The 14,844-nt window shown below is 37.0% G+C and overlaps 2 protein-coding genes across 3 annotated transcripts; one reads left to right on the top strand and one right to left on the bottom strand.

Moving 5' to 3' along the window:
• The first annotated feature begins 2,994 nt into the window (after positions 1–2,994).
• LOC113687122 (eukaryotic translation initiation factor 3 subunit F) lies at positions 2,995–11,085 on the top strand. Its single transcript, XM_089210484.1, has 8 exons — positions 2,995–3,291; positions 4,927–5,006; positions 6,601–6,738; positions 7,286–7,377; positions 8,776–8,851; positions 9,551–9,611; positions 10,193–10,306; positions 10,962–11,085. Exons 1-8 carry the CDS (start codon positions 3,097–3,099, stop codon positions 11,040–11,042), a joined length of 837 nt encoding a protein of 278 aa, XP_089066610.1. The 5' UTR covers positions 2,995–3,096; the 3' UTR covers positions 11,043–11,085.
• Positions 11,086–12,178: 1,093 nt separating this feature from the next.
• Positions 12,179–14,445, bottom strand: LOC113687121 (uncharacterized). Of its 2 annotated transcripts, XM_089210495.1 has the most exons (4): positions 14,136–14,445; positions 13,456–13,748; positions 12,555–12,596; positions 12,179–12,306 (listed from the first exon to the last, which is right to left on the bottom strand). In XM_089210495.1, exons 1-4 carry the CDS (start codon positions 14,299–14,301, stop codon positions 12,298–12,300), a joined length of 510 nt encoding a protein of 169 aa, XP_089066621.1. In that variant the 5' UTR covers positions 14,302–14,445; the 3' UTR covers positions 12,179–12,297. The 2 variants fall into 2 exon arrangements, with proteins under 2 accessions (XP_089066621.1, XP_089066622.1); XM_089210496.1 differs by lacking the exon at positions 12,555–12,596 and having other exon boundaries at positions 12,189–12,306.
• Between the last annotated feature and the right edge of the window lie 399 nt (positions 14,446–14,844).

The raw sequence follows: 14,844 nt of genomic DNA, 5'->3' as shown, positions 1-14,844 counted from the left end.
AAAAATTGACATAATTTACATGTATAAGTAATAAGTAATAGGTAAGAAATAAAAATTAATTATCTAGAATGAATAACTGCTATTAAAGTAATCAATAATTTAATAAAAGGGAATATCGGTGACTAGACTATTTTTTTACCAAACAAACAGCTGCAGTCATACGATGAGGACAACTGTATGTCTTGCAAATTTTTCCTAAATATAGAAAGGGATTCCGACATCCTTATTTTGTCTGTCAGATTGTTCCATTGTTTGCTAGCCTGGTACGTAAAAGAATGTTGCATATAAGATGAGGTTGGTCTTGGAAGAACAACCTTAAGATGGCCACGTAGGCTGTAACCATTACTTCGCAGAGAAAACATTTCCTGAATGTAGTTCGGTGTCTGGTTATGAATACTTTTATATACAAGTATAAGTGCTTCTTCTATGCGTCGATGTTCTAAACTTTTAATATTTGAAGTTTTCAATAACTCTTCGTAAGCAGTCGATTTAGAATAATTGAGAAGATTCCTCAGAGCGAATGCGTTGGTTGACTCCAGTTTCGCAGACAGACCCTTACTTAGACCTATAAACAGTGGTGATGCATATTCGAAGTGAGGGAGAATGAAAGCTTTGTACAATTTAATCATCACATCTGAGGGTATAAATTTACGAATGCGACGGAGAATTGAAACTTTTGTGTTCACTTTCCGGCAAACTTCTTTAATGTGTACGTTAAAAGAGAGTGAATTGTCGATGACTACTCCAAGACGCTTGATATGTGTAACGTAATCCAGTTCATTACTGTCAATAACAAAGGGCGTTGGTAAAGTTGCTCTGTTGAAAACAATGGATTGAGATTTACTATGATTGATCGCCAGAAAGTTCTCACAAAACCAGGAAGCGAGTAGACCAACGTTGTTTTGTAGATTTATTTGCAAGGTAGATGGACAAAGGTTCGAAGAGTACCCAGTAGTGTCATCGGCATAAAATCTTAAAGAGCACGAAATATCTGAAAAATTCACATCGTTCATATAAATATTGAAGAGAGGGGGGCCCAAGATTGAGCCTTGAGGAACTCCACACCTCATAATTTGCTAATCCGACAAAATACCGTCAGTCTTGACATGTTGCTTACGGTCAGTCAAGTAAGAACGTAGAAGTTGTAAGGCGTCTTTAGTTACACCATAAGCTGACAGCTTTGCAAGAAGCAAATCATGATTGATAGAGTCAAATGCTTTGGAGAGATCTATGGTAATTGCTGCAGAGTGTTCGCTAGCGTCTAATTTTTTCCTAATGTCTTCGAATGTCTTGAGAAGGGCTGTCGTACATGAGTGTCCTTTCAAGAAACCAGACAAATTCCCGCCGAGAAAGTCAAGAGAAAACTCATATAACTGATCAAAGATAACTCTTTCCGCTACCTTTGAAACAGCCGATAATACAGATACAGGACGGTAATTAGATTTTAAAGTCTCAGTACCTTTTTTATAGATCGGGGAGACAATAGAGGTTTTCCAATCTGTAGGCCAGGAGCCACTAACAATGCACTGGTTGATTAATTTTGTGAGAGAACTGAAAATTCTTGGCCCAGCAAGTTTCAGCAGTCGTGAAGAGATTCCGTCAGCACCGGTGGCTTTGTTGATTTTGATAGTAGAAAGTATCCTTTTGATATAGTAGTCCTGAACAGGAGTAAATGAGAAGCTCGTTTGTCTTTCAAGCTTCCGTCCAATGGATACAACACTTGGATGTGTCTTGAACTCTTCTGGCTGTAAGTTGGGCATGTGGCTAGCCGGTCTAGGTACTGCATTAATGAAATAATCATTTAGAAGATTGGCGATATCAGTACTATCAGTGATGAGGCGCCCGTCTTCAATCAGCTGAACATGGCTGTTACCTCTGTCTTTACTTGGGAGTAAACAATGAGATTTCTTCCAAAATTCCCCGGGGTGTTCGGAGTTTGTGGATACATTAATGCAGTATGACTTGAGGGAAGAACGTTTTAAGGATGTGACAAGGTTCCGTTGTTTCCTGTAGGTCTCCCAATTTCCAGATGTTTTCTTCTTAGTAAACCTTCTGTGGAGACGATTTCTAGTGTTTATAGCCTGGATAATTTTTGGTGTCATCCATGACACGGCATTGCCGCGTACTAATTTCTTCTTAAGTGGTGCGTGACGATCAATCACTTCAGTGAATAATTTATACCAGGTCGCCCAAATGTCGTTGATATCATCGTGAATAAACGCACAGTCCCAGGGGACACTGTTTAGATCGTGGAGAAAAATATCAGTGTCGAACCGTTTCATCGAACGATAACTAATGAGCTTTGGTGGAGGTTTAGGAAGCTTCCACTTACGAATTGTGACAACCATGTCATGATCACTGATACTGAGTTGTAAGGTCGTAGTATAGCAGAATCGTTGCGGATGAGTTGTCAGTATAACATCAAGAAGTGTACTCGATGTATCCGTTATTCGGGTAGGCACAGTTACAATGTTTGTTAGTTGAAAACGGTCACAGTATTCAGATAGCCGCTTGTCAGGAGAACAGCTATCATTGTTGAGCATGTTGAAGTTTAAGTCGCCAATAATGAGTAATTCATTACGGTGATTGTACAGATTTTCGGTCGTAGAATAGAGAGTTGACAAAAATTCCGTCAGTTTTTGTTTGGAGATCTGTAAAGACAAAGACGAAGACAAACAAAGCTTAGCTAAATGGCTGACTTTGTACATCTCGGTTTGTTGTTGTTTTAAAATAAACTTAATTGAGATTTCAAGACACTCAGGTCAAATTTTCTCTGAACATTCCTTTATCCTTGTCGTTTCACGTCTTCGGGAAAAAAATGAAGACGTCGAAAGGTTTTAAAATAAAAATATATAAAGTAAAAAAATTGCAATAAAAGGGCAAAAGGAAAATCACAATTAAGAAAACCAGGAAGATTTTTCTAAAAACATAACTTCCCACTCTGACAGAAACCTCTCCCCATTTTAACATGACAACCCTGACCAGAGTTATCTTCATTCTGAAATGCTGGTCTGTAAATTAGCAGATCGAAGGCTCAACCAGCAAAATGGACCCAGTCGACCTGGTAACTAATTAAACACGTGCGTAGCATTCAAGATGGCGCTGTCTGAGACAGTGAGAGCGAGGAAAGTGTTCGTTCATCCTGTAGTGTTATTTTCGATCGTGGATGGCTTCGAAAGACGTTCGGAAGACGCAAAAAGAGTCATAGGAACACTTCTTGGAACTATTGACAAGTCTTCAGTCGAGATTCGAAGCTCTTTTGGCGTTCCACACAATGAATCCGAAGACGAAGTAAGCCCTCAGACAACTTAATTGCCTTGTTTTGTGCTGTTCCCTTTTTTTTTTAATTTCACAATCTATCTCCTGTACATTCTTCTGATCGATAGGTACGCTGCGAGGTATCTGTCATTAAGATCTGTTTTATGTTAAATTGATTTGAATTTGGGCGATCACACATGTAAATAAATTAAACTTTAACCCTATTTTCATAACAGCATTTATGTTACCGGCGAATTTTCTCTAAGTTTCCGGCTTAAATTTACTCCAGTTTGAGTAATTTTAGCATATTTATTCGATGTGTAAGGGTAGCAGTAAAATGATAAATTTTCAATTTTAATTTTCTTAATCTTAATTTTCAAGGAAATAGCGTTGTATCATTGCATTACAGGACGATTACGCTAAATAATTGTATTATATATATACCGTATCGTGAATACATTTCTGTGGATATGTCGGCTGTTCCATATATTCCCTATTTTCCTCTTTTTACACTTCCTTTTGTAAGACTTAATTTATCTTATTTCTGTGCATTCGCTCTTTAGATTACTGGTAATTTTAGCACTGAGTAGTTGGTTTTAAATCAAACAGTATTCCTTGTTCGATCATTTTCTCTATCTTGTCACCTTTATGCTTAAAAGTGTTTTAATGTTATGAGAATACCTTTGGTAGCTCTGGGGGCAATGAAATTTTGAGCTAACATTTTGAGCATTAGCTCTTTCTTCAGAGGGAATGTTGACCTTCCAAGTGTTAGCTCTTCACCCAAAGGGTAATACTCAAAACGTCAGCTTTGAAACTCTTTACAGCGGCCAATTTACGTTATCAACTCAGTTGATAATGCTAAATTACCCTTTTATACTCTCCCATTGATGCAAGCACCACAGTTTCTTCAAAAACTTACTCCCTTCTATTCAGTGAAATTTAGAGGCTAGTTTGAAGATGGGTGAATTCATTAATAATATTTGTTGAGCCTGATGTGTTGAAACATCTCTGAAGTTGTGGTTACAGACCTACTCATTGTTTTTCAAATAAATGTATCCTCTCATTCCACCCAGGAGTGTAAATAGGTACTAGAGGGACATTGGGAATTTTGGTTTTGCAGTTTAGGTTATTTTGTAGATATGTTTTTGTTATTGGCCAGAAAACTTTGGTTCTCTGTTTTTGGTGTCTGTTATGGTTTGTAGCTTTTCTGTTTTTTTAGCATTTATTCTTCTGTTTTTGTCAAAAATACAATCAGATTTTTTGGATTTGGTAACCAATGTGGTTCTCAGTTTTTCCTATTTGGGTTTCAGTTTCTCTTCCATCTAAGGGGCAATTATGTGCCTCAAGTGATCGTGAATAGCCATAAAATGCAAATGTTATCAAGAAGAATGTGTGACTAACCAAATGTCACCAAATAACTTCTTGTAGGTGAAATATCATGGTGATAGATACAACAGTATCTCCCCCACCCCCCACCCTTTTATGAATTACCAATGAGGAGGGAGAGAGGGTAACCTGTATGGATCTGCATGATACTCCATGTTGCTCCATGTTATAGATAGGGAAATAAGCTTCTGCAAAATAGACTGCTAAACTTAAATGCTGACTTAACCTTCTTATTGATTTGATGAAATGGATTTAGGATCTGTGACTCTTACTTTATTTCAGGTCGCCATTGAACTAGAGTATGCTAAAAGTATGTTTGATCTACACAAAAAATCACACCCAAATGATGAAATTGTAGGCTGGTGAGTACATGTGCTGCTTATGATATCCTCTAGATTATTCACGTGGTGTCACAGATTGGAGAATTCTCCACTTGATTGTAGAATTCTTAGGCTAAATGTCAATCACTTGAGGTTTTTTTCTTAACTTGAAAAGTTTTTTCTTTCTTTTCCTGTTGATTAACAATTTTTACTTTTACTTTTTTTTTAACAATTTGAACATGTTCTATAGTTTTTGAAGTTGATTACAAAATGTATGGTGAGTTAAGGGTGTGGTTTGCGAGAAATTTTGGTCAAAATGTATCTTGCAGTAGACATAGAACTTCTTGCCAAGGACATTAAAAAGAGATACACTGTGGTTAATGCAAAATTCTGGAAACATTGACATCTACAAGTATCACGAAAAAGCATGACAGCCTGCTGTAACCACAGCGGATCTATGAGGAAACAATATTACTTGGCTGAATAATGATGTCAACAACACAACAAGGGAATCCTAAATTAGACTACATTGACTATTAGATAATTACATAAAAAGCATTATCGTTTATGGTTAAATTTGAAAGATGGAAGATGACTGTAAGTGGAAGAATTAGATGTAGAGAGGATTTTTATAGCTAAAGAGATTTTTCTTTAGGAAAGATCTCAGTTATGTCAAATGAACATGCAAAATGCAGCAATAGAAGCTGACCATCTAGCTGCACAAATGTGATATATACATTTATATAATTATTCAACCTCATAACCTGGCAAAGATTGGCAGTGTTAACCCTTTTACTCCCAAGATCTCATTAGTAATTCTCCTTACTGTCTGCCATACAGTTCTTGTGATGTTAATTTTGAGAGTTTGGTATTGGATCAATTAACAATCCTATTACTCTCTTACAATCTTCTTACTCTCATCACTTGTCTGCTTGATACTATATTGATACTGAAAGGAAAAACTCTGTCTTGGTCACTTAGAGGAGTTAAACGGTTAAAGGCAGTTGAAATGTTACAAATTTCAATCTATAGCAGGGTGTGAAATTGCGCCTAATACAGGCACCAATGCAACTAAATTTTTCACTTTGGCGACCAAATCCTGAAAGTTAGACGGCAAATTGGCAACTAAAACGTTTCACCATAACCTTATCAATTTATAGTGAATTAAAAAAATTGCATAGATAAATCCGCGGCAAACTTCCTCATTAAGTTTGTTTCCAAGATGTAGCACATGCATCTCGATCGATAACTAGATGCCATCTTGGATTTAGATGAGCTTGAATGTTGTATATCATCCATCCTAGTGTCCACTTTGTAGCACGTTAAAGATCTTTTCCCTAACATAACTTTGGTGGTCTATCTAGAACACTGACAGCATAAAGAAAGATTTTGTTTGTCTTTGAAAATGGCGACCAACTTTTTTTGAATTGGCTACCACTTTGAAGAATTTAGGAGCCAAGTGGCTATCAGAAAAAAAAAGTTAATTTCATGCCCTGTATAGTTTCACTAAGCAAATCAATAGTGACTCTAAGGGGCAAGACTAATGATATAACTTTCTTTAACAGATATAACAATTATGGATGAAGAGATTTCTTGCAATGCTTCATTTGAAATTTGTGTTTTGGATTGTTTCTAGGTATGCTACAGGCTCAGATGTCACAGAGCATTCTTTGCTCATTCATGAATACTATTCACGAGAGGCAACCAATCCAGTGCATGTTACAGTGGACACTACACTTAAGGGTTCTCGCATGGGAATAAGAGCTTATCAGAGGTGAGTCACTTTCAATAATACTCATGCCAGGTCTGTTTACCTTTGTATCAGTGTCTTGGGAATTTACTTCTGATTACTCTGGTTATATCAACATTGGTAATAAGTCTAATTGTGATTATGGAAAATAATATGCTCGCAAAACTTGTTCTCTAGGCCTGTTTAAAATGGTGAAAATAGACATACTTTCAGTTTGGGATGGTGTGAGGTGTCTTATTTATTTATTTTGTGTATTTCTGCTTGATAATAGGTAAAAGATTATTAGGAAAAATAGAATGAGCTTGGAATTTCAATTGAGCTCACATTTATCATTACTTAAAACTTTCAAAGTATAACCTGAATCATGAAAAACATTTGCATTTATGCAATTTCCCATATGTATGCTTTAATCATAATGATGACAATGATGAAAGCATCACAAAGATGATACTTTTTGGCCAGCAAAGCACAGTGTGGTCACTGGTCTGGCTGGTCTGATCAGACTTACCATAATTGACCATACACATTTTTATTATGTGTACATATTTGATCTGAGTATGTTTTTGTACAGCTGTAAGATGGGAGTTCCTGGAAAGACAGAGGGAACCATTTTCTCACCCATCCCTTGTGAGGTTATACTTACTGGGCCTGAGAGAGTAGGAGGTAATAATTTATATTGCAAACTTTATGTAAAGTAGTTACATGTATCCATATTCCAAACAAACATTAATTGATGATTGTAAATAGAATAAGAGAGATTATAAGTTTTGAGCTTAGTAAAAATGACACAGTCCTATCATTGCTTATCCTAGCAGTGTACAGGATTCATATCATATGAAGTTTGTAATAAACCTAGCTCACTGTAGAGTCTCTGTGGCTCAGTGGTAGAGCATCAGAGCATGGAATCTAAAGGTCTGAGGTTCAATTCCTCATGGGAACTCAGAATTTTTGTCTTCGTCTCACACTCATGATAAGACTAAAAATCTCTTTCTCTACTAATTAATGATATTTGCTTGAAAAAATATTGAACAAGAAGTTTCAGGAGCTGTTAAGGATCTTGGAAACTGATGTCAATTGTTTACAGGGTGTGAAATTAATTTTTTTTTTCAAATAGCCACTTGGCTCCTAAATTCAAAGTGGTAGCCAATATAAAAAAAAGTTGGTCGCCATCTTCAAAGACAAACAAAACCTTTTTTATGCTGTCAGCATTCTAGAAAGACCCTTCAAATTAAGTTGGGGAAAAGATCTTTAACATGCTGCAAAGTGGACACTAGGATGGAAGATATACAATGTTCAGGCTCACCTAGATCCAAGATGGCCTCTATGTATCAATTGAGATGCAAAAATTTAGTCACATTGGCACCTGTATTAGGTGCAATTTCACACCCTGGTTTATTACCAGGGCCTTATGAAAATACTTTGGCCTATGCTCAATTCTGAATGCACTTTAAACAGTCATTATATTTTCCATAATGATAACAAGATTAGGTTAATCATTGACAGCCAAGTAAGCAATGTACTGTGTAAAGCTGTACTGTAAATGTGTTTTATTATCGTCATCATGGTCATATACATTGTAGCAATGATGTTGATGACAATGATGACAATTGTGTGGAATTTAACCAAGATACTGTATGATTGTCAATTCTTCCCTCTAGCTGCTACACATTTTCTTGTAAATCAGTTTGGAGAATTTGATGTTAGATCAGGACAACAACTTCTACTTTTAGTATTTTTATTACCTGTTTGCTAAATAATGTAAGAATCATTACAGGGAGAAGTTTCATGTTAACCCTTTAACTCCCATGAGTGACCAAGACAGAATTTCTCCTTACAATGTCTATACAATATCAACCAGATAAGTGATGAGAATAAGGAAAAAGATCAATTTGGGGATAATTCATTGATCCAATACTTATTAATTCTCTGAACTAACATCATAAGAATTGTATGGTTGACAGCAGGGAGAATTACAAATTTGATCTGGAAGTGAAAGGGTTAATCACTTCTGGGAGTTAGAGGGTTATTAATTCAACTTTCCTTTTTTATTTAAATTTGCAGTGAACTGGCTCCAGAGAACAAAAAATGCAGCCAAACAGAGTATTAGTCCACTAACAGACATGCAACATGTTAACAGGTCAGTGGAACAGTCAGTAATCCTAAGGATACTGTGTACTGTGCTTCTTCAATGTTATTTTAATAGTCTGTATTATATAATATGTGGTAAATATAAATTTCCATGACATGAGGATCACTCATACTTCACATTCGCCCTCTTAGATTGTGATTGTTTCGATGTGGGTCTCTCGCACAAAACTTACCCACAAATCTGTTATGAAATAGGTTGTGGTTTGTTATTGGGATAAAAAGCACTTTCAAAAGAGAATTATAATTGTTTGTTTCACATTGTGGTCATTGCAGATGACCAATCTGGTCTGGAAATAAGCCATGACTCCCATCTTAAGTCTTTGTTACCTAGTGTGCTTAATTTAGTTTAAGCCTTGATTGTCTCAATTTAATATACATTTCGTCAAAATCAATGTTTTTTCCTTTGAAAGATTGGTTGCTTTTGTGTAAGTGATCCTAGTAATGGTATTGACAAATTCCTCTTTCCCCTCCCCACCCACCCCTCCCAAAAAAAAAGGAAGGAAGAAATGCATTTAACTGTATTTTACAATATCCCTTCTTACTTTCAGTCATTTATTTCCAATGAATGGGACTTTTTTCAGAATAATAATTTTGTACCATATCCCTTTCCACGGCACTCTCTCTAGGTGGTTAAGTTGACTATAATGCAATTTTCAGTGTTTGAGTTATCAATATTCTGTTTTTCTAGTGCTAGTGAAAGGCTTTTAGAAATGCTTGGTACCGTGGTGGCTTATGTGGATGATGTTTTGGTGAGTCTTTTTGGGTTTTTGTTTTTGTTGTTGTGATGATATCAGTGAGGCCTTAACGACATTTTCGCTTTTTCGACTCCAAGGAAAATACCGTTACAAGTCTTAAAGAAATCACTTGAAAATTCATTCTTTTTTTTCCCACAACGTATTTTTCGTCAACTGTATTCCTTGGCCCAGGTTTTGTTTGAATGATTAGCACTAACCCAGGGTCAAATTTTAATTTGGGTTTATCTTAACCTAGCTTTGAACAACCTGGCCCAGCCAACGAAAATATCTCTATGCCAATTTTATGCTAGGCAACATAGGGACTGTATCCCCAATTTTTATTAAGGGGGCCTACTGCACCCCCCCCCCCCCGCCTTCCCCCCTTCCTTCCCTAATTTTTATTAAGGGGGCCTACTGCAACCCCCCTCCCTCCCTTATCCCTAGCCTCTACCGATGGAAAAAAGACCACACATAGAGAGAGTTCAAAATCTGTTTTGCTTTCGAAATGTTGGTTTTGGACAGTGTTATCGCCATTAGAAAGTTGTGCTTTCACAGCAAAGTAACACGTGCGGTTTTTTTTTCTTTTTTCGGAAAAGGCTGGAAAAGTCGCGGGTAATAACAGTGTAGGCAGAGAGCTAATGGATCTCGTTACTTCAGTTCCTCGAATGTCAAAAGAAGACTTTGAATCTATCCTGAACAGTAACATGCAGGTAATGATATATTTTCTTTACAGTGCCTGTGGATGTATCATGTATGTGACCAAAGTAATGGAAAGGGTCTTCTTAAAGCTGTTCCTTAACCGCAAGAGTGACTAGAATTTAAATTCTCCCCACCAATATTACTCCTGAATCACACATTAATGTTGTGAGAATAAAGGAAATGATCACCTAGTAAAGAAGGTCTTGATTTTTCGACAAATTCTCCTTGTCAGCAGCTTTAAGGAAACGTAAAGAGAACAGTATAGAGAATATGCACATTGATGTTAAGGTGTAATGAATTAAGCGGTGCTCAAGATTTGTACTGTAATAGCTACACTGCGCTAAATTTCATGTGAGCTTGCAATCAGAATGTTCATCCTCTATGGAACTGCAGCGTCGATGCTCATGACGCTTCGGTCGGTCTCTAGCATTGTTCTGACTTACAGGATGCAATCTCATTTCCCAACCAGCCAACGCAAACATTAGCCCCTTTATATACTATTTTGCTTGTATTTTTCCTCTTTAACTGTACTTGTTAAACAAGACTGTTCGTACAGTTTACCAGTTTGCAAGACCTCAAAGATGTACCAGCAACATTTAAATTAGTAATTTTCAGCATCCTGTCCTATTCAATTTTGACCTACTTTTTTTGTCATTCTTACTGCAGGACTTGCTGATGATTGTGTACCTGTCAGGCCTTTGCAAGGCTCAGATCTCGCTTGGAGAGAAACTGGCCACTGTTATATAGTATTTCGGATTTTAGTGCGCAATAAATTATAGAATTAACCCTCCTCCTGTGATGTTTGCTTTTTGGGATTCCTCAGTGGTTATGCTTCGGAAATTCAATCGAGTTAACAGGTTTTTTTTATAGGTTCCCACACAAGCAGGCATGGGAACGTATTTACTTCGAACTCAAGACAAAGCTATAGTAATTTTGACGCGCGATATTAGCTGCCGCCTTTGGTTTTTAGAGCAGTGGGAGGCTAGGGAGAGAAAGAAATATATACTAAGGGGGGTGGTTAAAAGGAAGGAGAGGCACTGGAGATGGGACCTCTCCCTTCGCCTGTTCCTGCCCGCTGCCCCCTACCCCACTTACCCCCACCGTCTACTCAAATTAAAGATCAAATATGGCCGGTCGAACAAACGATCGCAAGATTAAAATAGAGTCAACACGCTCTTATAAGACGCCGGCACTGCAGGATGCGCACTATTTCACGAGATAATTTAATACTAACAACTGAGTTGAAGACGTAAATTGGCTACCGTAAAGAGTAAAAAAGCTGACGTTTGGAGCGTTAGCCCTTCGCTAGAGCGATTCAGGAGAGCCAAGTTCCCACAGATGAGTAACGTTTGTCTTGGGCACTGCGTATTCACTGTAGTCTTGCTTCAGTGAAAGCATTTTAGGAGCTGCATCCTGGAGTCCGAACATTCTTCAATGGGCATATCTTCAGCCATAAACTTAACAAGGAGGGAAGCTTACTATGAGGATTACCAAAAGATTGGCTTGTTTATATCTGCTAGCCTTAACCCTCAACCCCTAACAGTGACTAGTATCTAATTTCTCCTTAAGTCATCTCCCGTGAATCGTGCATTAGGGTCACGAGAATAAAGGATAAGATCTTCAACTGAAAAAGCTTTTGACTATTACATTGTACTTGTCAGCACCTTAGAAGATATAAAGGGAACGCTGTGGCGAAAATGCCTACTGTTGTTAGAGCTTCAGGATTATTGATCAAGATTCATTTTAATCCATAGCCTACGTGTAGTCGTACCCCCCCCCTGCCCGTGGGGGGGAGGGTACGGCTACACGTAGGCTATTTAATCCGTCATTGTGTGCTTATCAACTTCACTCTAGTGCTGTGTTACATATTGTTTTTGTCTCTTTTTTTTCTCTTCTTTTCGCCAACTGATTAATTTTTTTTCCGCAAAATATACAAATCATTGCCTTCGCTTTCTTATCATTAAACTCATGCTTGGGTCAGGAAACGTTTTCTTCATCAGTGTCAGCGAGGCTGAAAGAATCAGATGAAAAGAATACATTACTGGCGGCTTCCAGTTTTATTCATCAACTAATAATTTACTTATTTATTAGTCTTAGTAAATACTAGGTTCTTGTGCACATGTAAATAGTTATGCAGAGAGCGGATGGAATTGATTACGAAACATTTCTGCTTTTAAAAATGCTCGACTTCCTCTCTGTGTTCGGAGGGGTTTGCTTTTCACTCGGCATGTATTATTTAAAAAAAAAAAAAGAACTTACAGATCTTTCCAGAAGGCAAAGTTGGGTGTCAAAGGACAAAATCTGCAAAAAAGCAAGTTTCCTAATTCAATTTTTTTCAGAATGAGAATTATGTAATGCACCAAGTTAAAGCCCATATTTTTCTTAAGGTTTATACAAGTATCTTTTTTAGGTGGAAATTAGTCGCCAAAATTGGTTTAAATTAATTTACTCATTTTCCTTTGATTCACCTATCAGGTTTCGCATGCAAATGATGACATATGTTGTCATTTTCATTTTCAAGACGAAGCATTGTTTAACTACTGACACCCGAACAAAAATTTCTTGGCAGGATCGTTCAAAAATTAGGATAGCCTAAAACGTAGAAGAGAAATACCAACTCTTAAAGAATGGTCAAAATTTTATTTCCAGCACCTCGAAAACATTTGTAACTAAATTGTAATTTACGGTCCAATTCATTTATAATTTTAGCTTCTATCAAGAAAAAAATCACTTCTTTTTTTAACAGTTTGGTCAAATCTCGCTAATATTAATCAAGATAGAGGAAATTAAATTTTCGATTTTGAAAATTGGCTTAAGATGTCCCGCGGCAGCTCAATGTACGCTAGACATAAAAAACTTTCACGCTAAACGTCTCCGTGATTTCATCGAGATTTTTCTTATTTATTAAGCTATTGCAGCTATATTTGCAAATGGGAAGACTTATCCACATTTTCCTTGCCGTTCATTCACATGATCTGAACACACCAACAAGCTAATTACAATGCACCTTTAAAACTTAAGACCCGTCTCTATGCCGTCTATTTGAAGGAAAATTCCTATCGAAAAAGCTCCCAATGAAATAACAAGCTCTAAAGACCCACCAAGAAATGAAAGATGCAAGCAGTTAGGTAATGCAGTGTCTTATGTTATCGCCACCTACCTTCTGAAGTTCTTGCGAGCTAACGTTGAAATTCATCCAACCTGTATCTGTGCGTTTCAGTTTATCTGATTCCCGTGGAGTTTTGTCAAGTATGATGCAGTTCCATTTCTTATTAGTCCTCTCTAGCAGATTAAAAGAAGCACATCTTGTTGTTCGCAAGCAGATGTCAAGGCATGCCATTTTTGAAACTACAAACTGTTTTGAGAGCCGGTGCTGACCATTGTCTGACCTTCCGGGAATTTGACGAGTCCGCAAGATATTCTCAAAGTTATCGTGAGAATTCCAGCATGATCCTCCGGTTACAAAAAAAATAAGAAAACAGAAAAAAATTCTTAGTAAACTTTCTCTAATCATTATCAACGCTGTGTCCATCAAGAATCTGTTCAAATGTTGAAGTCGTGGAAGTGGTTTTGACACCCTGTCAAAGACTGTGCTAAAGTGAAAACAGTTTTATCAGCCTGGGTGTCTCGCTTTAATTTTGTTTTATACTTTTTAGACAATTGGTCATTTCTTTTGACAGAAAAATTAAAAGAAATTATTAAGGGACGTAATCTGTTACTGTAAATAATTTAACAAAGTGGAGGAAAATATCCACCATTATCCTTGACACTGAGGTAGATAAATGCTTTAGTATATACCACACACACACACACACAAAAAGTTAATTTTTGTCGATTTACCTAAAAATAGTCGGAAAATAAGCACTTGACGGGTGAGTTTGTCTCTGGCCACTTGGAGCGAGGTGAATAGGTGAGTTATCACTTCCGAACCAGCCCATCGGCGCGCACTAAAAGCACAGTATTCACCTGTGCGGTGTGCGTGAAGTGCTTTTAGGCTGGATCTCATTTTGATCACTTGCGATCAACCAATTGCGATTGGTTTTAGTGTTATGGCGGTCTTCTTGTCTGGCTAAAATTTATAACTTTGTTGCTGAATTTTGTGTTAGCAGTAACCATTTGTTAATTTATTAAGTGGCTAATGGTAAAGTGTATAATGATCTAAACTCTCCGTTTCTTTTCTTTATTTTTAAAGTGCTATAGCCAATAGACATGGGGTTCGTCAGTCTTTCCGTCGACAACAGGAACCTTTCACCGCCGATATTTTCATGTTTGGGTTTCGATCACCTAACGTTACAGTCGGCTATTAAACCATAAACTGACAGAATTGTTTACCGCCAGAATTGCTTTATGTTTAAGGAAATATGATCGCATTTCCGAGGGTAGCAGATCTCTTAAATGGCTGAATGTTTCCGAAAAGTTTTTATTTAAGGATTTAGTCTTAGTTTTTAAATGTTTGAATGGCTTAGTACGTATCAGGTTATCTTTCGAATAACTTTACAAAACGGTCGGCGATTCATAGCAGAAACAGAAGATTCAAAGACTTGAGCTC

The sequence above is a fragment of the Pocillopora damicornis genome, chromosome 6 (genome assembly GCF_964200805.1).
Source record: "Pocillopora damicornis chromosome 6, jaPocDami1.2, whole genome shotgun sequence".
NCBI lineage: Eukaryota > Metazoa > Cnidaria > Anthozoa > Scleractinia > Pocilloporidae > Pocillopora > Pocillopora damicornis.
This window is presented reverse-complemented; position numbering and strand designations above follow the sequence as displayed.

Coding starts and splice junctions, on each gene's coding strand:
- LOC113687122 (XM_089210484.1), top strand. CDS start 3,097: ATGGCGCTGTCTGAGACAGTGAGAGCGAGGAAAGTGTTCGTTCATCCT. Junction 5,007..6,600: donor AATGATGAAATTGTAGGCTG/GTGAGTACATGT, acceptor GATTGTTTCTAG/GTATGCTACAGGCTCAGATG. Junction 8,852..9,550: donor GACATGCAACATGTTAACAG/GTCAGTGGAACA, acceptor CTGTTTTTCTAG/TGCTAGTGAAAGGCTTTTAG.
- LOC113687121 (XM_089210495.1), bottom strand. CDS start 14,301: ATGAGATCCAGCCTAAAAGCACTTCACGCACACCGCACAGGTGAATAC. Junction 13,749..14,135: donor TATTTTCCGACTATTTTTAG/GTAAATCGACAA, acceptor TTGTAACCGGAG/GATCATGCTGGAATTCTCAC. Junction 12,597..13,455: donor GCTCGCAAGAACTTCAGAAG/GTAGGTGGCGAT, acceptor GCTTTTTTGCAG/ATTTTGTCCTTTGACACCCA.